Raw genomic sequence first — 23,715 nt, forward strand, 5'->3', positions numbered from 1 at the left:
CAAATGCCAGAAAGCTAAGAAACAAAGCTTCCACGAAAAGATAAAAATATAATGCCTGATTATTTGAAGCATTATACGTGTTCCATCAAAGAGTACTTGAAAGGTTAATATCTTAGCAAAATAAAATAAATTACAACAAGTTCCGTGAAATACTATAAGTTACATCTCTTTTGTCTAAGGAAAAGAGCTTGATTACCGCTTCCCTAAAAGCTCCAGAACCCAACAGAGAAGCGCAATAACAGGATTCTGCCCCTGGAAGGATCGCCGACACATATTCGGCCGAAGCAAAAACTGCTAGAAACGCCGTGACGACAAAGGATCGTCGAGGGCAGTTAGGAACCATTTTCTTGCGACGAGCCTGAATCGGCCGAGGCAGTATTAACACAAACTGCGCGGCCGATCCTGTATCGGCCGGGGCAAGGAATGGGTTAATGTCAATCAATACAAAGTATACCACGCATTTGAAATAAGCAAGCAAATTCTTGCTAATTTGATAAAAATGCAATTACTCGCTGACTTGTATGTTACCAACCTCTATAGAAACCTGCAAATTATTATAATATGCCAACTGCTCCAGCTCTTTGAAAACGTAGCAGTTACTGCCCATTCTATTAATTATCTTAATGTTCATATTGTTCAACTTTTCCTATTTACATGGTTTCCAATTTACATTAATATTCTGGGTTTCTTGCTGTTGTTTAGTACACTTGCCATTGTGCTACCTACAAGTGTGACATTAAATTGTATAATATATGTAGTCTACACTTAATACTTTAGCTGCATTTGCACTGCCTAAATATAGAATTTTTCACTTCAATTTTTAATAATTATACATATATATATATCAGAACTATAAATCAGTTTAAGCAAAAAGAATACTTGCAATTTTGTCTGTGCTCAAGTATTGTTTACACTTTTAACGGCCACGTAAGTTAACTATACTTCATAAACATGTTTTTAAATGCAGCAGTGAATACTTTTTGAACTAATCCTTCACTAAGCAAAAATTTATTAGGATGTTCAAAACAAAATTAAAGTTTTTTTAAATGCAAGAACTTGTGGGACAAAATTTAAGGTTTTGAAAAAACAAAGATCATTTAAGAATTTTTACAGAAAGAAAAATGCTGAACAAGGTAATAGAATAAATATATCAACACTAACCAAGTCCAAAATAAAATCATATGACTCTTTGCGGTAAATTCTCATCAATGCTTTAGAACAAAAATTTCAGCAAGAAAAACTATCACTTGGATACAGTGCTCTTTATATGCATGAGCCTAGCCCAGCCAAGTGCAGTAGCCGAAGATTTACATACAACAGGGCCCATGGTACAATAAAAAGTGAAAGTTTAAAATGATATGAAACGAACCCGGAGTGTTTTTATACCAGGGGGCCTACCATGTTGTAAAGATGAGTCTTTTTTTATAGCTTGGATGATCTTCCAATCTGTTCGAGTATTTTTATTTATTTAACACTTTCTATAACATTTATTTAGTCTTGTTTTTTAAGTTTGGTAACGAGCATCTTTTTTTAATTTATCAAGCAGAGGACAGAACTTATTCTGCTTATGAATAATTGAATTATAGACTAAACTTGTTCGTCAAATTTAAATATTTAAAAAGATTAATTTCCATTTAGGGTAACGGCATCAGTCACAGACAGGCTTAAGACATCGCTCTCAGGTCAACTCAATTTTCTGAGCCTTTTACTGTATTTAGACTTTTTAAACTATTATTCTTTCATGCAACATCTTATCTAACATTTGGCTGCTTATAGATGCTCTGACAAGTTAATTCTACTTTTATTTGCTCAATTTCGAAAAAAGGTCTGACCCTCAGTAACAAACACCAAAAAAGCTGATGATACCCACTAAGCCAGGCTAAAAGGATGAGTAACAGACAGGATGAGGAAAGGAGGAGTAACAGATATAATTCCCCTTTTCTCTTCAAAATGTGCAAAAGTTTTTTTTGTTTTTAGAACTAAAGCCTTATTAAATTCAAATGAACATGATACACTAGCTGACCTTGTGGGTGGATGTTCATAATCTTCCATAATGTGGCCAGATTTTTCAAGCAAAAATCAGGACACATGACGGGGTTAATATTTTACGTAACAGAAAAATGCCAAGAAATAACTCATATGTACCAATAAAGAACTCAAGTTGAAAATAATTTAATAGTATTGATGTAAAGAATATTGCATCACACAACAAATTTATTAATCAAAATTATTATTTTCAGTTGTACTTGCTGTTAGAAGCAATTTTAAGAAGTAAATTCTTGTTGCCTTTCAGAAAATTAAGGAATTCCTTGCATGAATTTATTTTTCCCCGTTCGCGGCATACACCTGACGCTTAACAGCTCCTCCAAAGCTTCAATCCAAATCATGGTGGAGGTAGTTCAGCGTATTAAACATTAAAGAATAACATTTTACATGGCGTTCTTACGTTTACTGACAGCAAAAAATCAAAAAAGCGTTTAAAAAATCTAGATTGTATGTTATATTTCTTGTGTGACGGAATTTAAACAAAAAAAGCGCGACTTTTTTGACAAAGCGGGACGTCTGGTCACATTAATCTTCCACCACTGCCTTGTAAATACCGACTCATAAAATTCACTCTGATAACAATAGATGGCTGCGCCATATTCATGAGTCGCAGCAACATCAGTTTTACTCGCCTCGCCTAAAAGGCCTATTATTTAAATCCAAACTTGTGACTGTCTGTTACTGGACCCTTGTCTGTTACTGGTGAACTTACCCTAAATATATTCTTCGAAAGAAGAAAAAATTATCAAGAAAATAAAAATAATACAAATACAAAAGTGACGACCAGCAACAGGCTCTGGGCCCAGCTAGACTGGTCCTAGTCAATTTACAATCCCCAGTGAAGATCAATGGCCCTCTTAAAACTGTCTAATCCCTTGCTCATTACCACCTCTTCTGGTAAGCTGTTCCAAGGTTCCACTACCCTGCTAAAATAATAATTTTTCCTAACATCCATGTTAGCCTGAGATTTAAATAGCTTAAAACAATGACCCCTTGTCCTGTTTTCAGTGCTAAACTTCAGCCCCATAACATCTTTCATTTTAATAAATTTAAACAACTGAATCATGTCCCCTCGGTCTCTTCTTTGCTCAAGACTACATTTTTAGCCTTCTAAGCCTGGAATCATAATCTAAATGAGAAAGTCCATTTATTAGCCTTGTAGCCCGCCTTTGAACCCTTTCAAATGCATTAATATCTTTCTTAAGATAAGGAGACCATAACTGAACAGCATACTCCAAATGAGGTCTTACCAAACTTCTATATACTATATATAATGGTCTAAATTTTATTGATACTTCAGTCAGATTTTCTATAATCAAACAAAAATTATTTTCCATACAAGCATATATAATTGGAAATTAAAAATGCATTGGGTTATAAGTAAAAAGAAGGTATTTGAAATCAATTTATTGCAAATATCCAAATGTAAGATGCTTGAAAATTAAAATGTTCAAAATACTCTACAAAATGCAAATATTAAAAAACTGCTAATAATTTTCCTAGACGTACAAATATGCTATGTTTTTTCTTCATCAGCTTTAAGCAATTCAGATGTAATATTAACTTTTTTGAGTGCTTCTATGAGTTCGCCACTTTGATGCATTTGCATCAAGATATCACAGCCCCCAATGAATTCTCCATCAATGAATACTTGAGGAATGGTAGGCCAGTTAGAGAACTCTTTTATACCTAAAAAATAGAAAACTGAAAGTTACATAAATGTATAGAAAATAAAACACATTCTGCATTTTACATGGAAATGTTTGATTAGAGAACATTTATTCATCAATAAAAATAAATAAAACTTCACCAAAATTGTGATTTCGAGTTGAAAAGAAAAATTGTGATACTTTTTTGAACTGTGTTAGTAACATCACATAACAACAAAACTAAGGAGAGAATATTGTAGGTTAAACAAACAATGAAAAAGAAGAAAAAAATGCATTCTGATAGAATTACTTCATGACCGAGGGCACATCTAACTCAAATTGGAAGGTAGGGCAGGCACGCCCATCATTTGGGCAATCAGAGGGTCAATCCTCCAACCCCCTCCCCTTGATTTGGAAACAATGTAATCATGCATTGGTTTGTTTGTTTTTCCTTAAAAAATGCATTAAATATATAAGTATAGGTATACCCTTTGAAAATTCTAAAATGACAGTCCTGGGGAGGCATTTTTCTAAATTTAAACTTTTTCAATGATGGAGAGGGGTATCAATAATATGTAATAACACAACTTTGAAAAAGAAAAAAACCCTTTTGTGTGAGAAGTTTGTGGAAAAGGGAAATGTTTTGACACTATTTCTTTGCTTTACCTTCATAGCAATCTTAACTCACCTTAACACCAATAATTTTACCTTTTCAATGAGCTCACAAAGAAATCCTTTACGTAGAGAATAAAGCCCATTACACCTATTTACCTTCAGACACAGGTCTGTCTGCTTGGAGATAAAGCCATCTATATTTTTCATTGGATATTATCAACTGTGCCATGTGCCTCTATTATCGCCATTTATGCTTCCTCAAACGGGTTCTCACACTGAAAATGACCGTCCCACTATGTTAAGTTCTTCCATTTAGTCTCTCCTAGAACATTGATAAGGTATATCATTCCATTCTGTAAATAGGCTTAGCTTTTTCTGATTCAAGAAAGGATATATTCCATGGTGTCATCTATCGTAACAACTGTACATTTCATATGAAAGGTTGTTTGTGTAATCCGTTAAAAACTAATGATGACGAGTTGAAAAGAAACGCAACCACAATTCATAAAAAAATATTGTAAATAATGCAACGTAATAAATTACACAAAACAGAAACGTAAAATATATACATTATTTTACAACTTATTACAAAACATTTCACGGTAAGTTAAATAAATACCATTGGGCTGAAAAGTATAATAAAAAATAACTTCAAAAAATAAATTGCAGGTTATTGCAGACATGTGTTTTGGCGTTACAAGGAACGCCTTTTTCAATGCAAAGGAAATGAGCTTATAACTGAAAAGAAGCTCATTTCTTTAGCATTGAAAAAAGCATTGCTTGAAAACTGTCGCAGAAATAACATGTGCAGTAATAAACACGTGCCTGCAGCAGCGGTTTGCACAAGCCGGGCGCCAAAGGTGGCTAATCTGGCCACTCTGGAAGCCAGTTTATATCCCTAATTGTTGTATCGTAATTTTCAACTTTTAAAACGCCAGAGTGGAGACTTAAATCAAATTAAAATATGTATTGATTTCCTAGCCTGAGTTTTCTTTCCCTTTGCAATTAATGCATAAAATTAACAAATACTGAAGTTGGAGGAGATTGGGCTACCTCTCAAAATTAAAAGCTTCACAATAATTATTTTTGACATAAATGGAACCAAATTGGAAGATAGGGCGAGAAAAAAAATTAGAACTTCCTTTTTTTTAAAGGAATATTTGGATCTCCCTAATATGTAGGCATGTTTTATAGACATGAGTATATAATACTTGTTGAGGGGATATTTCGATAATTGGGAATCGTTTCATTTTTGGCATAAATAATTTTATTTTGGTAACCCTGCTGATTTATAGTAACCTTATGTGAATAGATGTTTCCGATCTCTTTGTTTTGATTTGCCAAAGAAAAATACCTCTCGCACAGGCGCTGGAGCCAAAAATTGATGCCAATGAAAAATGATCGTCAGATTCCCAATTATCAAAATTTCCCCCTTTTTGACACCTCCCCGAGGAAAATTTTAAAATGACAGCCCACCCAGTTGAATTAGACAAACAACTAAATAATCCATCGATTTAAGAAGTCTTTAATGCCAAAGTGCAGGCATTATAAAACTAAAATGAGCTATTTCTGCTGAAAAACTCATTGAAAAAAAAGGACTAAATTAAGAAACACGAATATTTGAGCGAGTGCATTTTTTTTTTCAATAACTTGGCTCCAATTACGTTTTGTAATTCTTGCTTATAATTTAGTGAGATAAAGGATGCTATACAATAGTTGATTAAACCACCAAATTTCGACATTGAAGTGCATTGACGCGATGGATTTGATTTACAAGTATTTGCTTGTGTCATAAAAAAATATACGGTACATTATTCTGACGTGATAAACCAATTCAAAATTCTTTAATGTATTTTATTGTCTGAAAGTTAAACATACCCTGCCGCAATTTTTCATCGTCTAGAACATTGTAACTATCATACTGCACTCCGTGCATGCGCAAAATTTGAGTAACAGCATTGCTAAATCCGCAACGTGGTTGCTCAGGAATGCCTTTCATAAAAACAACAACCTTACTCTTATTAACCAAGTTTTGGATACTTTCTTTACTCCCAGAGCAAAAACTGCGATTAAAAGATGAAAATAATATTTGATTCAGACAAATTTTATTTCTTAAAAGATTTTTCAGCGCCATGTTTGTTTATTTTCATATTATAATATTTGAGATGTTTTCATCCTCTCTCAACCGAAAATTTATTTTAAAAAAAGAGAAATCCTTATTTAAAAAATTCTATATAACAGATACAAAATGTTGAAAGGGTATTTTAATGAACTAACTGTTTCTCTCTAAGTTCTTTTTTTCAATTTATTTGCATCCCAAAGTTTCAGTTATCTTTCTTTTGTTTCCCTCATTTCACATCTCTGCAGATGGTGATCAACAAGGGTTGCGTTCGACGAGCACGACCGAGAGCAACCGGTTAGTTAATCACGTGATAACTAATGATCACGTGCTCGAATCAACCAATCAACAGCTTAAAATGGTAACCGGTGAGGTAACAGAACGCTGCGGTTTGTAACCGGTTACTTACCGGTAGACCGGTGAGGTCCGTCGAACGCAACCAAGGAAGAAGAGGAGAAGGCTTGGCTTGCATAGCGAGAGTGGTTTTTTTGAACCAGGGAATCTGGTTGATAACGTGTTTTATTTTTGAAACCTCTTGTAAATATTTTCTTTGCAGAAAACGTTATTCCAGCTTTGATTCGGGATCAAATATCCTCGTAACAAGAATGTGATCAGGTTTCCCATAGCATCAATCTCCCCAATTACCCTTGTTTCACACAATGTCTGAATGTTGTATTACTTTTCCTGGACCAGTTTCGCGATCAACGATTTGCCATTTAGTCATTGATTATTTAAAATATGTCTTATATTACCGTGGACAATTTCCTTTACCACTTGAACAGATGAAGCAATCACTTGGTAGAAATAGCAACTCTCATAATCCCCAATCTTCGATTAGCCATCAGATCTACAATGATGATCCTGATGAGAGAAAAAATTCTCAATCGGTAAGTTTATTTTGCTTAGTTTAATATTTTTCGTAGCATTTCGATATCATAGCCAAATGTCGGCGATATTATCACGGCACTAGTCAAATGTTTCTTCATAGTACAATTTTGACAAAGAAAATTTTTAGTTTACTTTGTTGGTAGCTATGCAATGCCCACTGTCAGTATTTTTTTTCCTTACTTCTTTAAATTGTATTGATGCTCTCATCTCTTTTCAAAAGATGTCATTTTTCATTCTAAAAGCAGTACAGTGGCTTTGTAGTACTTTACAATTGCTGTACGCAATTCAAGAAGACTACTAATTCAAGTCATAAAAGCAGTCCATCATAAAAAGAACAACTTTTTATTATAAAAATTTATTTTTTTGATGAATAAAGTCAATCCCACGGGATTTGCACTTTACAATCCCAAAATCTCGGGGGACTGAATTTGGCGCGGGATTGGAAACCATAATTACAACACTCAATAATTGCAGTTACAGTAGAACCTCTCTTATCCGAACCTGTATTAACCGAAACTATCCGTTAACCGAAGTCGGTTTCAATTCTCTTTTTTTTTTTTCCTATTATTATCTAAAATTTTCTCTAAACGAACATCCATTTTTAAATTTTTTCTCCCCACATTTCTTTTGCATGTCAGCTGTTTTTTCCAAACTACGAGTGCAGATAAATAGTTTGGAATTCCTTCTCAATAGCTCAATTCTTGGTATGAGTATACTCTCCCCTACTTTCAAGCGTTCCTGTTCTAAACAAAAACACATGTTATTTCGAAATTTGGAGGGTCATACTGCCGAGGCCCAGAACAATCAAATGTTATTGCACCGTCTGATTGTAAGCAAGTGCAAAGAATCACCTCTTTTGTAATCTCAAGAGCAGAGAAGTTTTCTTCGCAGCAGAATTTGAAAAGGGGGGGGGGGGGTCACTCTGTGTCACTTATCCTTTGTGAACCTATTCCAGGAAAAGGGAAAAGAAGGAAAACCCGTTTGCTGTTCTCTGTCGCGTTGGGCTGGGCAGCTGGCCAGAATTCAAAATTTCCCGGAAATTTCGTGCTAATCTGTGGGTTCTCTTTTCCTGCTCCTACATTTTCGATCAGAATTTTCTTGAGTGCTATCAGTGAAGTTGGTAGTTTTGACCTGCCGGATGATCTGAATGAACTATCGCATTGTTTTTCTTATTTTTGAAACTCATGTTTTCTTCTTTATGATGGCTTCCATTAAGAGAAAAAGAATCGTATTAACCATACAGGAAAAATATGATATTGTAACGAGACTAGAATCTGGTGAAGCTGTTACAAAACTTGCGAAAGAGTTTCACGTTGGTGTGTCAACCGTAAGTGAAATGAAAAGAAACTCGGAAAAAATTAAAAAGTATTTTGCTGAGTTTGATATCACGAAAGGTGCCAAATTCTGAAAAACAATGAAATTAGCCGATCATACAGATTTAGAAGCGACTTTGTACAAATGGTTTGTGCAGAAAAGATGTGAAGAAATACCCCTATCTGGACCAATGATTCAAGAAAAAGCTTTGATTCTCAACTCGAAGCTTGGTGGTTCTGATGACTTCAAAGCCAGTAGTGGCTGGTTAGAGAAATTCAAAATTCGCCATGGTATAAGGCAACTCAATATCGAGGGGGAAAAATTGTCTGGAAATATCGCAGCAGTTGATTCATTTGTTGCAAAGATTGAAGATTTGATAAGAGATGAGAATTTATCCCCAGATCAAATTTACAACTGCGATGAAACCGGACTGTATTGGAAGGCCCTTCCTGAAAAAACTTTAGCTGCGGTAAATGAAACTTCTGCTCCCGGAAGGAAATGAATGAAAGATAGGGTCACTGTTTTAGCCTGCTCCAACGCATCGGGTTCCCACAAGCTTGAACTAGCTGTTGTTGGGAAAAGTAAGAATCCGAGATGTTTTAAGAATGTAAACAGATCTGCTCTTCCTGTACACGATTTAAATCAAAAAAATGCTTGGATGGATTCCAATTTGTTTTCCAAGTGGTTTTTTGATATTTTCGTGCCTGCAGTGAAATCTTGGCAAGAAAAAAAACATTTGAATGGAGCGCTTCTGTTATTCCTATGGGTCAGGGAGTCTTAGAATCTTTAAAACGACGTTACCAAAAGCAGTTTATCAGAAAATTACTTTTTGAAGGAGATTCTGAATCTGGTGCAGTTTCAATAGTTGAGTTTTGGAAAACTATCAACATCAAAGACTGCATTTATATGATCAGTGACGCGTGGGAATCTTTGCCGCAATCGACACTAAGACGAAGTTGGAGAAAACTTTTGCCGAATTTTTCAAGTGGCACAGATGAAAATGCTACTGACATTGCGAAAGATATTGTTACTGAGTTTTCAAGCGTTTTCAGCACAATGAAAGGCTTTGAAAATTGTGGTGATAGAGAAATTACAGATTGGTTGAATTGTGACATGGAAGATGCATGCTTCCAGTTGCTCAATGATGAGGACTTAATAGCAGAAGTCCGGAATTCTCCAAAAGAAGATGATGATGATGAAGATGAGAATGATTCTGGAACAAATAAGATAAGTAACAATGATGCATTTGCGAGTTTTGCAAAAGGTCTTGCTTGGTTGGAACAACAGGAACAGTGTGATTCCTCTAAACTCATGATTTTAAGAAAACTTCGGGATAGAGCTGCACGGCAAAGGACGGCGAAATTGCACCAGATGAAACTTCCATTTAAACCATTGTAAATTTTGTTCCAGAAATAAATTAATTTTCATTTATAATTTTAATTTCTTTAACAGTAAAAATAGCCATAACAGTTGAACGACAACTCTACATATTAAACTAGATGATTATAGATGAATTCTCGATTATCCGAAGTAGGTTCGGTCCCAATTACTTCGGATAATCGAGGTTCTACTGTAATCTTAAAAATCTTCATACTTAGGTTAATTCTAAAGCAGCCAATAAAATTTAAATTAAAAATTTAGCAAAGAAATATAGATATAGTGAAAGCTATTCGCGCATAGAAATACGTCGCATTTTGTGTAAAATTAGCTCTTGATGTATGTGCCCTATTTTTGTTGAAATTTTATTGATAAAATATAATTTAAAATATATTTGGGAAAATTTTCAGAATTAAAGTATTTATATTTTTTATAAACTCTGAAATTAACTTTGGGTGTCACCTACCAGATGGGTGTCACCCGGGCCAAACCACCCCCTCTCAAGAACTTGGACCTCGAGAAAAAGCTTTTTTTCTCTCAAGTTACAGCTTTCAAAAATTGAAAGCACATGATTTGATCAATATCTATTTGTTAAACATTAAGGGGGGGGGGGGCAAATTACAGCTAATCCTTTTCAATTTTTTAAAGGGATTTTTAAGTCATCTCACTTAAACTCGTAACTATTGGAAAATTTGATTTTTAAATTGAATTTCTAATGTTGTATGCGTCTTGGGTTTATAATAAAAAACAAAATGTGAAATTTTCATAAAAAAGAATTAATATTTCAATTTCTGTTTTTAGATGTTTTCCCCGTTCCCCCGAAGGGAGAGAGGGAATTGAAAAAGTACAATTTAAAAAATCAGGAGTCAGAGTCAGGCATTTTCATTCCAACTCCGCAGCCCTGGTTGCAGCGGCATTTCCCATTTGTTCTGGATGGGTAGTTAGTTTTTTACACTTAATATCTGAGATGAATTTTTATCCTTTGAGTATGGCTGAAGGAGCAAACCATGCAATCTATGAAGATCTTTCAAGTAATGCGAGAAAAAATAGTTAAACAAAACAACTGCTCAGTGGGCATTAGATAAATCAAGTTGTGATAAATATATGCATTCTGACGCCAAACAGCTTAAAACATTTTCTTTTTACTTATTTTTTTTAACAGAATGGTTCAAACACTTGAAAGTTTATTTAAATTTTCAATTTACAGTTTGAACAGAACAACGTCTGTCGGGTCCTGTAGTATTAGTATATTATTCTAATACATTCGCTATTATGAATTAATCATTTAATTAAAATAGCATCATTAGCTTTAAAGTTTCATACATCTAAAAAAAATTTAATTGCACTTTGTGCAGCTAATTTTAGATCATAATTTATTTAAAAGTAATAAAATTTAACAATGTGAATAAGCTATTGGGCATGATTAGACTAATTACAGGGCTGTCCAACTGCAAAGAGCCCACGGGCCAAAATTCCAATCACTGATCACCTGGTGGGCCGCAGTTTGAAAAGTTGAACAATAACCTCTTACCTCTTATACAATAACCATTAATAGTAATTAATTATCTTTACTAATATTATAAAGGGAGATGGCGGATTTTTGTGTGTTTATATGTTCAAGGTAATCTCTGGAACCACTGCACCTATTTGAAAAATTCTTTCACTGCATGAAAGGGGCTTTCTTACTGAGTAACATAGGCTATAATTCGGAAAAATCTGATATATAGTTCTTTTTTTATTCCAGTTTAGGCCCAAAATTTCACGTAAATTGTCTATTATAGGCTATTAAAGGGGTGAAAAATTACTTGCACATATTAATATTTTATATCGTTGAAAAGGGTAGAATTTTCCGCGTTCTAAGCAATTTGTTTCAATGCTATAACTTCATTACGACGAGAGCAATTTGCATTTTAATCTTGAACTTTTTTAGGCTTAGCTGAAATTTTGGCAATACTTTCTTCATTAAATCTATCAATAAAAAGTGAAGGAATTGTCCCAGAGTTTTCTTTTTGACACCATTGGAAAAAGCAACATTTTTTACTCCGGAAATATCTCGACCTTTGGTTGAAAAAGTAACCTTCTATCTCCAAAGGAAAAAAAGTTACAAGCCGTTATAAATCAAGTTTAAATAAATCTAATCTCCATTAAAATTACTGATGTTTTGTTTCGAATTACCATGGTTACGTCTTTTAGCTTCGCTTCATTTTAATATCTTAAAGGTCCACAAACTTGGCCCCATGGAATTTATGCAATGGGGAAATGTTTTCGCCAATTCTGCATAATTTACAATCTACCTTATGATAATTCCCGCAGACAATGTAGAAATTGCGGGAAGAGTTTGAAAACTAAGAGTCTTAGCAATTTTCCCAATTGTCGCCAAATTTGGACGCCAAAGACCAAGGGTCAAAGTTCTTCGGCCATGGCCTTGCTGATAGTGGCAGAAGCAAAAAAAGTGGGGTTGTTTCCTTCAGTCAAAAGAAGTACTTTTAGTCACTGAATTTTTTTTTTAACAGAACGGTTCAAACACTTGATAGTTTATCGAATTTTTTTAACTTTTCAATTTACAAAGTTTGAACAGAACAACGTCTGTCGGGTCCTCTAGTTAATTATAAAACAATGAAACAGAAGGATTATAAAACAATTAGCTCACATTTTGATGGAAAAACTGAGGCCGATCCGCCTTCTTTACAAACTTAGGAATGTCAACATCGATGCGGGGCCGCACAATATGTGTTGGCAGGCCGCATGCGGGCCGCCAGTTGGACAGCCCTGGACTATTATATACAGTAGTAGAAAATAAACTCAATGGGGAAGTCAAATGAAATACTTGGAGACATACACAAAAAACAAAGATTTATATATAGACTAAAAATATTTTATAACTGTCATATTTTTCGAGTTTTTGTCGATGTCACCCCATAGTAAAATATTTATGTACTCAGCATATTTTATGGATTGTTAATGTCATACAAATTAAGAAAAATTGCTACTTTAGTTGGGTTGTGGGTACTCAGAACAGTGTACCGGAAGAGGCTATAATAGGCAAGAGTCCTGAAAAGGGTCATTAATCTTCATTGGGGACTAATATATTGACTAGGGGAACAGCCTAGTCAGAGCCTGTTGCTGATCATCACATTTGTATTGCAAGAACAGATTTCACTTCATGCCAACATTTCTTTTATTAATATCAAGTAGTTTTTCTTTCTTTCTTTTTTTCTTTTTTTTTAATATGAATTTTAATAATAATGTCTTTTCATCCATAAGCTCATTATTTTTTGCATTGAAAAAGGCGTTCCCTGTAACGCCGAAACACGTGTCTGCTGTAATTTACAAATTTGTGCTTCTACTTACGTTGTTTGTTCTGACTTTACTATGAATTTTAATATTCAGTAAATTACCGCCCATTAGCCAGGGCTAAAGCAGAAATACGTGAAATACACACGTGTATTTCACATGATTTTTAATGTTTTGAAACCCCAATTTTAAAAAACTGTTTATTTCTACTTTTTAATTTTATCCATGCACTTATTATGGGCAGGCAATAAACCTCCATATCACAGATAAACATCTTAAAATTTACAGCTAATGTGCTTGTTTTATAAATGCTATTACATGAATTGTAATTTTTTTTAACACTCATTTGATTTATTAACACACTTACATAAACTTCAATTGATCTTACTTTTTTTTTTCACTTTAAAATACTTCACAATCCATTGTTTATATACATATTTAGTATGCTATTTTTATATTAAAATATTAGTTGAATAGGAAAAAAATCTATATAATTATTTGTTATTTTCAAACTTCAAATTTTTAACTCAAAACTTTTAGTTTACTGATAAAGTGGACTAAATGGAATTTTGTGACTGTCAACACTAATTTAATAAAACGCGATAGTGTTTAAAACTAAACCTACCTAGGTAGTAGTTTATAGGAGGCCAAGACTTCAAATGGTTATTAAAATTAAGAGATTGTTTATAGTAATTAGTTACATATTAAAAGAATTCATCATATAGTAACTAAAATCAGTGTTTATTTTATAATTGGGTGTTTCATTTGGTTGATTTTTTACTGGAATTGTAAAATAAATTTGATTTATATGTTTGGGTAAGAAATCATATATAAGTATGACCAATTTTTTTTACTTTTTAGTTCATCTTTGTTTATTGAAGTCGGTTCTTTTTTATTTGAAAATAATTTATTTGAAAGTTTGTTACTAGGACATTACATTAAAATAGATACATTCATTTTTGTTTTCTTTCAGTTTCTGCCACTCAAGATCAGCTCAAAGGACATGAGAAAAAAGCAGTTGTTTGTGGAAACAGTTATTACATTTGATAAATTTTTCGACAATCTTTCGAGAACTCTGCAAAATGAAAATGTCCTTGAGGTGGTTTTGAACTTGGGAGCAAATATGATGCGTCCAAAGGAGCTGTACCGTGTAACATTGCCACTCAAATGTTCCAACCCTGAGTGCAAGCAAGATTATGCATCTCTGCAGCGCTGCAGGATCCATTTCTTCAAGGACATCTTGCAGAGCTCTTTGTGGGAAGATTTGACTGCAGATTCTACTCTGCCAATTTCTATTCTGTTGTTGTTGGGCCCCGGAGTTTCGCTCTCAGAATATATGGAACAGAAATGCTTTTATGCTGTGCCTAAACATTGCAAGCAGAGGACTATTCGTTTTCCGTGTAGTACTTGTGGCCATTGTAGCGAATCACTGTCTGAAGATGGAAGAATGGTTGATTCATTGGTGGACAGCAAAGATTCGACCCTAAGAACTCGAGGTACCGGGCTTTGGGTTAAAATGAAATCTAATTTGCGAGGCTTTAAACACATAGAAGAAGTTAATCAATAATTATTAAACAATTTGCCTTGATTTTAGTATCAGTTATATCCTATTTTACACTTAGCATTGAAATCATCATTATTCTTTTTATGACAATTTAATTTAGTACAAAATTAAAATTATTGTTAATTAGTTTAAAAATTGCACTGAAATGATTAATTCAAATGGGAATACATTTTTTATACTTTTTTTACTTCTAATAATTTGATGCACCTATAATTGTTTTAAACCATAAATCTTACTTTGTAATAAATCTACCCCCCCCCCCCCTCCCCCTATCTCTTTTGTACTATATTTTACTTGTAAAATTGTTGGACAAAGTTGATAATGCAATAATAAAAGTCTATTTTTGTACCATTGATTTTTAAAGCTAAGTGCTCTTTGTCGTTGGAAAAATTTTCTTGCCATTTAAAAACTTATCAGATTTAACTTTTTTTTTAATGCGACTTTGCCAGGAACTTTTTGTTTTTCAAAAAACAATGGGCTCTTCCCAAAGACTTGCAAAGAAAGAAAATATAATGAGTTTGTGTGTGTGTGTGTGAATATGTACCTAGCGTACCATGAGACATGTTTTATTTTATTAAACAACCAGTATAGTCTGGTTTATATTCAACGGAAACCCACTTTTTTTTACATATGTTGCAGATAGATACAGGTAAGTTGTACAGTGGAACCTCAGAAATCCGAAATTCTGGACAAATCGTACAGCTTGGGATGTAAACAATTTTTTCAAAAGGCAACATCAATTACCACGATTGAAAAACTAAGTTAATTTTTTTAATGACAGCTAATTTTTTCAAAGGTTTGAAAACTATTTTAACTCTCAGGCATGGATCTATAAATTTTTAGCCCACAGATTATATGGAATTGGCAAACGTCCAATTAAGACGAGTCTATCTGAATGGCGGGGGGGGAAGCTTGAAGCTCATGCTCTGCTCATTTGAACGTGACTGCTTGTTTAGGGACTGCAAAACCTGGCATCGCTGAAAACTAATAGATGTGTCCATTTCCGCCTGTAAACCAGATGTTTGCCTTTCCATCTGATCAGTGATCAGCAGGGTTGCCAGACGTCCCGGATTTCAAGGGACAGTCCCCTATTTTGAAAAATTGTCCCGCGTCCCATGGAACTTCCATATGGGACGGCTAAAGTCCCATATTCTAGCTTATTACAATATTTTACAAAACAAGGCATTGTTTTAAGGTAAAAAATTTAGTAAAACAAAAAATGTGGAAAAAAAAGAGTAAAAAAAATAATCATGTGGCAGCAAACGCAAAAATTATTTTTATTTTCGTTTCAGTTTGTTTTTTGTTTTGCCATGCGCGGCGGACCAATGATTACTTCCTCTTTGCTCATTGACTAATGTTGGAAATATACCCCTGCGCATGTGTCGGCAAACGCAATGAAAACGATTTTTATACTTTGATCAGCGACATTTTGTAAAGTTTAGTGCTTTGATACGATTGAATTCCTCAAATTTTTCATAAAGAAACATTCTACGCCGGAAAGCACCCCTTAAAAATACACCATATCCATTGCCCTCAACCTCAAAAAATATACCCCCCCCCCTTTTACTCATAGAAGCCTGTCCCGTATTTACTGTTCTGAAATCTGGCAACCCTGGTGATCAGACAACTGTATATTTTTTTTCTATTTAAAAATTTGTTTAAACATTACAGTTTGGCAGCTCCTGGTAAGTTATTTCTATTAAGATTCGCTGACCTTCTTAAATAATATGTGTTGAGTTTCGTTTTTTCTTCAAATGCTTCCTGTAACATAAAAATATTTTTTCAATTTAAGTATAGTTTTGTTTTTTATGCTATCATTTTTAAGATTCATTGGTTTCTTGGACTCTGTATCTTATTACGAGTTTTGAGCACTTGATGCAAACATGTGCAAATGTTAATGGGAATACGATTAATTTCATTTTTAACCCCCGATACACAAAGGAAGGGGGTTATGAGTTAGAAGTGTCTGTGTATCTGTCTGTGGCACTCTAGCGCCTAAACTGATGGGCCGATTTTGAAATAAGAAAAAATTTTTGGAAGGAAAGTTGATCGAGAGTGTTCATAGCTAAGTTGCATCTTCGGATGACATTAATTAACAAATATATTAATTAAAAAATTCTAAAAGGTTTTTTGCGATTTTTACAGTGAAAACATATATAAAATTTTTAAATTAGTACCAGAAAAAGAGTATTTTTTTCTGAGTCTGATAGTATGTATTTGGAACTTCCATGTTATATAGAATTCAAATGAAACACTTTTTTCTAAGCAGATTTTTAAATATGGCTAAGCCTTTATTAAAGTGATTGGTAATTGAACTCATTGGCCAACATGGAAATTATAAGCAATGATTTAAAATTTTTATCTGTTGCCATTTTCTATTTGTTAACAAATAAAATACTTGTAATTGATTTTAATAGTATAAATAGGCTTTTAAAAGGATTTTCAATTTCCCTCTTAATTCTACATTTGCGACTCAGTCCATCACCGTACTAGACTCTACAGGTAACTAGACTCTTAGTTACTTGTACTTAAAAATGAGTGCATTTTGAAATAAGTCAACTGTAAACACGTGATGACTCATCTTCATGAAATCTCAGAATAAATAGAAAACCAATGCATTTACTCACTCAGTTCTTGCCTTAGCTGTTTCTGTCAATAGTTGTTTTTAGCAAAGAATTGAAATGCAGAGACATTTCAACAAGCACACGATGTATAAGGGAGTAAAATAGCTCTTAAACTCGATTCAACCTGTACTCATTTTATTAAACTCAAAAGAAGGAATGAAAAGCTGTGAAATCTTCATTTGACAAAGCTTGTACAAGTTGTTCCTGCTTGTTTTCTGTGGCCAGACTTCTGTGCTATTTTCGACAGTATTATGTGAACTGCAGGTTACAAAGTTTTATCAGAAGTCCTTATTTCTAGCTTATGGCATTTATAATAAGTGGCAAAAACATGAAAAATTTGCAGATACAGCTCTTTGCCTTCCCACGGCAGTAACTTATTTTATATTCAGAATAACATACTCAAAAGCTGCAATAGATTTATTTTTATAATCATAAATGATATTAATCTATGTCCCCCCCCACACACACAAAAAAAAAAGTTAACTGGATTTAAATCAACAAGCCCTAATCAAGATCAATTGTTTCTCTGAAAATCCTCTCAATAAAAATATTTAAAAGAACCCTTCAGTACATTTCTTGTTCAATAAAGTATATCTATATATATAAAAATCTCGTGTCACGATGTTTGTTCGGGGTAAACTCCGAAACTACTGAACCGATTTTTATCAAATTTCATGTGTATCTGTAATTTGGTCCAACTTAAAAGATAGGATGGTTTTTATAATTTTTTATTGTAAATAGAATGTTTTTGATACATTAATAGTGTGTATTGATTGTTTGGTTTGGTAAATTCTTAATAGATGGCGCTGTTTGTTAATTCATCCTCAAAAGTTTTATTTTTAAGTTAATTAAAATTTACAAATGATACTATGTTACGGATATTGATGGTTATCAACAATATCGCCGTAGAAAGGAGGAGTACTGAGGCCACACTTTTCAATGTAAATGTCAAATTCTACAAATCAAGTTGAAATTGATAAGCAGCGGGTAGTTCCATACTCACCACTGCTTTTAAAAACGTATGAGGCTCATATAAATGTCAAGTTTTCCAGTTCCGTACAATCCGCAAAATACGTTGTCAAATACGTTATTCTCTATCCTTAGTCGGTCGCATTTGAGGTACGAGATATGGACGAAATAATGCGTTGGGTGGATATATGAGCAGCAACGAAGGCTATCTGGCGTAATTTAGTTTCCCCGTATGCGAAAGAGACCCTTCTGTACAGTATCTTGCAGTACAGCTTGAAAACGGTCAACGAGTATATTTTACCGAAGATATTTTCTACGAAGAGCACTTGAACCACCAAAAACAACCCTGATTTTTTTTTTTTTACATTGTCTAAAACCTAATGTGTTTGGCCCGATTCTCAGAGATAAAATTATTTACCAATGTTCCACGCTGTTTTACATGCATTGTAAATAAATCCGAAATGTCACTGATTATTTCCGTGAAACATGCTGGGATTTCACAGGTCATTAACAATTTTATTTGGAAATCAACTATCTACTTCCAAAAGGTTCCCTGAATTGCTACAAATGTCATGAATGCACACTTCCCACTGTTGCGAAAAGTATTTTAGCTCCCAGTTTAAAGATTAACTGAGCGTATTTATCAAGTATATCGGCTTCAGCTTAATTACGTTCGGTTTGTACTGCCTAAAAGCTCTCAGAGAGAGTGAAAGACCCTTTGGATAATGTAGCTTTGCTGAAATCTAGGCGATTTAGACTTACGACACTTGGTTGCAAGTCGATCTTACCTTTCGCCATGCTTGCAGCATTATTGTTGGAAATTTTTTGGAAAAGTAATGTGGTGTCAAGCTTTGTGTTCAACCTACCTAAATTTTTCCTGACTATCCAGCGACACCACTGGCTTTAAGCCTAGGATAATACTGAATCCTTGAAAAAGATTCCAGGATAATTTCAGGAAGGTTAATGAATCTTAGTGAACTGACTTCACTACCGTCGTCGTGATCCATTCAGATTGACGTAACTCCCAATGGGAGAAAGTGAGTCTCTGGATTCCGTAACTTTCCAAGAGTAACAAGCAAAAGGAATACTTTTCGCATGCTTGCAAGTTCAACTTAGCAGTGGCTATGGTAGTGATAACGCATTTGATACTTTTTTTGGTGAGTCGAAAAATGTGACAAGCTATTACTTTTAATCTTACTTCGATTCTCTCTAAAGATTTCAGAGAAATGATTGTCTCGAATCTTAGAGGTTTCGGAATTCTTTAGAAAGACTTCAGGATAATTTTAGGAAGGTTTCTCACTTTTAGTGAGATACGTTCCTATTTGTTTGCAAGATACGTTACTGGCAGAAATTGGGCGCATTCGCTGCCCATTATGTTTCAGGACAACTCTTATTTTAGTTTACAGTGTTGAATAAAATCAAAAAAACATGGAAGCGACGCAAACAAAGAGCACAACATTCACCAATCTCGGCCATAAATAAAAATTAAAGCCAATACATTGAGACAAAAACTCCATCCAAAACAAAACTGTGCATCCAAAATAAAGTAAATGTTGTTTTTGCATTTGTTTTCGTTAAACATTCCCTAAAAGACGGGAATATTTGCGGACCGTTAATTTTCGAGTGTTTAATACATATCACAATGCATTTCGCGAATTGTAATTATTGGTAGTGCACAATCATTGAGAGTTGCATTTTCTAATGCAGGTTTTGCATGACGACGTAATATCCAACACAATCATCATTTCTGTGGGGAAACTACAGTGAAACCTCCCAATAGCGGACAGTCAAGGGACTAGAAGTTTTGTCCGTTATTGGGAGGTGTCCGCTATTAGGAGGAACTACTTAATTTACCTTTTTCAAAATGGGCTGTTGTTCCCTTTTTAGAACACAATCGAAACAATTGCAAAAGGTTTACTACATTTTACGTCAAGTGTAATTAATCTGTTTTTTCTTAATAAAGGTATACTGACAGTACATTCTTGTCTTAAAAAGCATTTAATCAATTAAAGTAAATAGTTAAAACAGTTTGACATCTCTTTTTTGCATTACCAACGGCGGCGATTCGGCGGAGCAACCCCCCCCCCCCCACACACACACACTTTTTATGGTTAATTTATTTATTTTATCTCGAGTATCACTATTGCATGATACATGATTGACAGTTGGCAATATGACCTTGAATATGGGCAAATCTTTTCCATGTTTAAAAATTAAACAACCCAACGAAACCACAGCGCCATAAAGCCGACTACTACCGGCGCCGGTCTGCTCAATTGCATCTCCTGAGAGCCCCAGTTAGAAAAAGCGCCCAATTTCCTCTTTTTTATCGTAACTTTTAAATAGTTATTGTGTACAAAATTCATTAAAATCTTAAGAAAAACGCACGTTAATTGTTAGACTGACATCAGTTTTCACTTATCTGCTTCAATACTCTCAAAACTAGCCGTTACAAAATTATGACTTTTATTTTCTTTTTCATTTTTTGCTGCCCGCAAAAAGTATCATGCCTTTTAGTTCTTTTTTTTCTGCCCCCAACTTTTAAGCCCGAATCGCTGCCTCTGCCCATTACCACCCTTTTAATTCCAAGAAACAGTGATAAGGAAATGACGGGGGGGGGGGGAATATCAGTTGTGGAGGATGAAAAGCTTTGTAATGCAAGCAGTTGCTAAGATATTCTGTGAAAAGAAAAAAAAAACGGAAGTGCTACGATCGCAAGGGAAATTTTTTGTGAAATAACTGTCCGTTATTCAGAGTGTCCGTTATTCAGAGTGAATTACATGGAATGGCCTATATTGAGGGACTGGGACTTGCAAAAATGTCCGTTAATTAGAGGTGTCCGTTATTCGGGAGTGTCCGTTAAGGGAGGTTTCACTGTATATAAATTTTATGTTTGAAAATGTGCTCCATAGAATTAAACAAACACACCGACGTTCAAATTTAAGATTTTATACCAAAGATGTATAATGAAGCTTTAGTGTTGATTGAAGATTTATGCATTTCAATTTCAAATTTGTTGTTTAGTCATTATGGTGTGATATCACCTGATCAATTGGTCACCGACTTAGTTAACACTGATTTACAACGAGAAAAAACGGTGCAATGACGCTGTCTTAGCTACAATTATTTTGAATAATGAGCCATTACTGACAGCTGAAAAAAAAACCATAATCAGATTGTGCTGACCGTTGATGCTGAACAAGGCTATACAGTTGTCGATAAAAACAAAGCCGTAAACATTCCAACTGAATTTTTAAATTCTCTGGATATACCAGGAATGCCACTAGACGACTTCCGGTATAAAATTGGTTCACCAATTATTCTTTTTCACAACCCCACCTAGATTATGAAACGGTACCCGTTTCTTCATCAAAATTTCAACAATTTTGACGGAAAATTTTAAAGAAGAAATTTTTGTGTTCACGTAATCCATTTATAGCATCATAGTTTTCAAACACATTTGGAAGGCTTTAATTTCCGATTTGTTTAGCTTTTGAGAAGACCATATATAGATCTCAAGACCAAATAACGTCTACTTTCGGTTTGGACTTGAAACATACATGTTTCTCTCATTTACAACTATCTGTCGCCTACTCACAAGTGGGAAAGATATCACACCTATTCGTATTAGCAAAACACAGGTTAAACAGGAATATTGTGCACACTTAGTGCTTAGATAATTTTCAGTTTTCAAATAATAGAAACACAATAGATCGAAGTCAATTTCATCTACCTCATTTATAAATTTAATTTTTATATGTTTTTAATTTAGTTAATGTATTTTGTAAAGACGTTATTTGATTACAAACTACAGTGATCTGATATGAATAAAATGTAGTGTAAAGTCTAAAAATGTGTGTTGGTTTATGCTTAATTTCTACGTTCCGATATTTTGCCATCAGTTTCGATATTTATTATCACTTTCAAGTAATTTTGCTTTGATTTATGGCCGAAGTCATACTTGCAAAATTTGCTAAACGTAAGTATAGTTTTTTTTTTTTTTTTTCCATTGAAAATTTAGTTAGTACTTACTAAATTCAGTAAGCACTTAATTCAGCATGACACTCCCATTATCAATCACATATGTTTTAAAATTAGCTAGACTATTTTAAGCTTCACTAAAAATAATAATTAGATTCTATCGAAATATTGAGTAAAAGAATATTTTAATCCAACTACTTCGCCACAGCAACGCGTGGCTGGGTCAGCTAGTAATATATAAGTATACTTATGATAGAGTATATAAGTTCCTTAAGATTTAATTAATCTTATGAAGTTTTTTATAAATATTGTAACGGATTCGGTGCGACTTCCACTTTCTTGAAATGAAGACACAGTTCTTGATAAAAGCACAGGAAATTTATTTACACTATGTACAGGAAAGATCGTCAACAACTGCTAAATTATTCATCAGCAATAAAGCAATTGTCACACAACACCGTAAACTCAACGTTTACACACGTATTTACTTCCAAATACGAAAACAACACAGCGAAATGCCTCGCTATAAACAGAGCAAAAATGCTCTCAGTTCGAAATATCAATCGAAACTAACTGTTTATCCATCGCTAACGGCTTAAATACACCGAAAAGAAATCTCTCAAATATTCCAGAAAATGCTACAACGTTCTACAACTACACTTCCATTGATAAAATCAGTGAATGAAATAAGAAAAAAAAGAATAGGGGGTTTGTATACTTTAGCCATATGTTAAGGGGTTGTATATATTCATTACGGGAAACTATTTACAGGTTACGTTACTACAATAATTACTATTTACAGGATTTGTAACAATATATATATATGTGTGTATACAAGGATGAGATTCTTCAAACTTGTCTGATTTTTCAGATTTTTTTTAAATACAGTCGGACTTCCATATATCGAAGTTGCAAATTTCCGGAAAAAAATTCGATACATAGAAGTTTCGATACATAGAAACGATCTTATTTTATCGTATAAATCTCCTAAAACCTTTAAAATTAAAGCTATTTTCGGTGTATAAAACCCAATTTCTAATTTATACGAGCATCGGATTAAATGAAGGTTGAAAAATAAAAAAATAACAGAAATTACATTTTTGCGCCGTCATTAAATCTTCATTCTTCGGCAATTTACTTGATTCGCAACATTAGAGGGGTTTCGTTTTGACAGTGCAATCGAGAGAAAAGTAAAAAATCAATCTACTTAACTTGAATGATTTTTACTGAAGCTACAAAGACTAGGAATGATAATCAACAGACAAAAGGGATAAC

At 33.7% G+C, this 23,715-nt stretch overlaps 2 protein-coding genes across 2 annotated transcripts; one reads left to right on the forward strand and one right to left on the reverse strand.

The window, feature by feature from the left end:
* Positions 1 to 3,302: 3,302 nt before the first annotated feature.
* Positions 3,303 to 6,450, reverse strand: LOC129234439 (glutaredoxin-related protein 5, mitochondrial-like). The gene is made up of 2 exons (XM_054868441.1): positions 6,189 to 6,450; positions 3,303 to 3,735 (listed from the first exon to the last, which is right to left on the reverse strand). The coding sequence occupies exons 1-2, from the start codon at positions 6,442 to 6,444 to the stop codon at positions 3,563 to 3,565; spliced, it is 429 nt and encodes a 142-aa protein (XP_054724416.1). The 5' UTR covers positions 6,445 to 6,450; the 3' UTR covers positions 3,303 to 3,562.
* Positions 6,451 to 6,984: 534 nt separating this feature from the next.
* On the forward strand, positions 6,985 to 15,060 carry LOC129234440 (MAD2L1-binding protein-like). The gene is made up of 2 exons (XM_054868442.1): positions 6,985 to 7,316; positions 14,276 to 15,060. The coding sequence occupies exons 1-2, from the start codon at positions 7,089 to 7,091 to the stop codon at positions 14,867 to 14,869; spliced, it is 822 nt and encodes a 273-aa protein (XP_054724417.1). The 5' UTR covers positions 6,985 to 7,088; the 3' UTR covers positions 14,870 to 15,060.
* The last annotated feature ends 8,655 nt before the right edge of the window (positions 15,061 to 23,715 follow it).

The sequence above is a fragment of the Uloborus diversus genome, chromosome 1 (genome assembly GCF_026930045.1).
Source record: "Uloborus diversus isolate 005 chromosome 1, Udiv.v.3.1, whole genome shotgun sequence".
Taxonomy (NCBI): Eukaryota; Metazoa; Arthropoda; class Arachnida; order Araneae; family Uloboridae; genus Uloborus; species Uloborus diversus.

Excerpts from the sequence above, each read along its gene's own strand:
- LOC129234440 (XM_054868442.1), top strand. The coding sequence starts at position 7,089 with ATGTCTGAATGTTGTATTACTTTTCCTGGACCAGTTTCGCGATCAACG. Across the intron at positions 7,317-14,275 it reads AGAGAAAAAATTCTCAATCG|TTTCTGCCACTCAAGATCAG; the intron begins GTAAGTTTATTT and ends GTTTTCTTTCAG.
- LOC129234439 (XM_054868441.1), bottom strand. The coding sequence starts at position 6,444 with ATGGCGCTGAAAAATCTTTTAAGAAATAAAATTTGTCTGAATCAAATA. Across the intron at positions 3,736-6,188 it reads CGATGAAAAATTGCGGCAGG|GTATAAAAGAGTTCTCTAAC; the intron begins GTATGTTTAACT and ends TCTATTTTTTAG.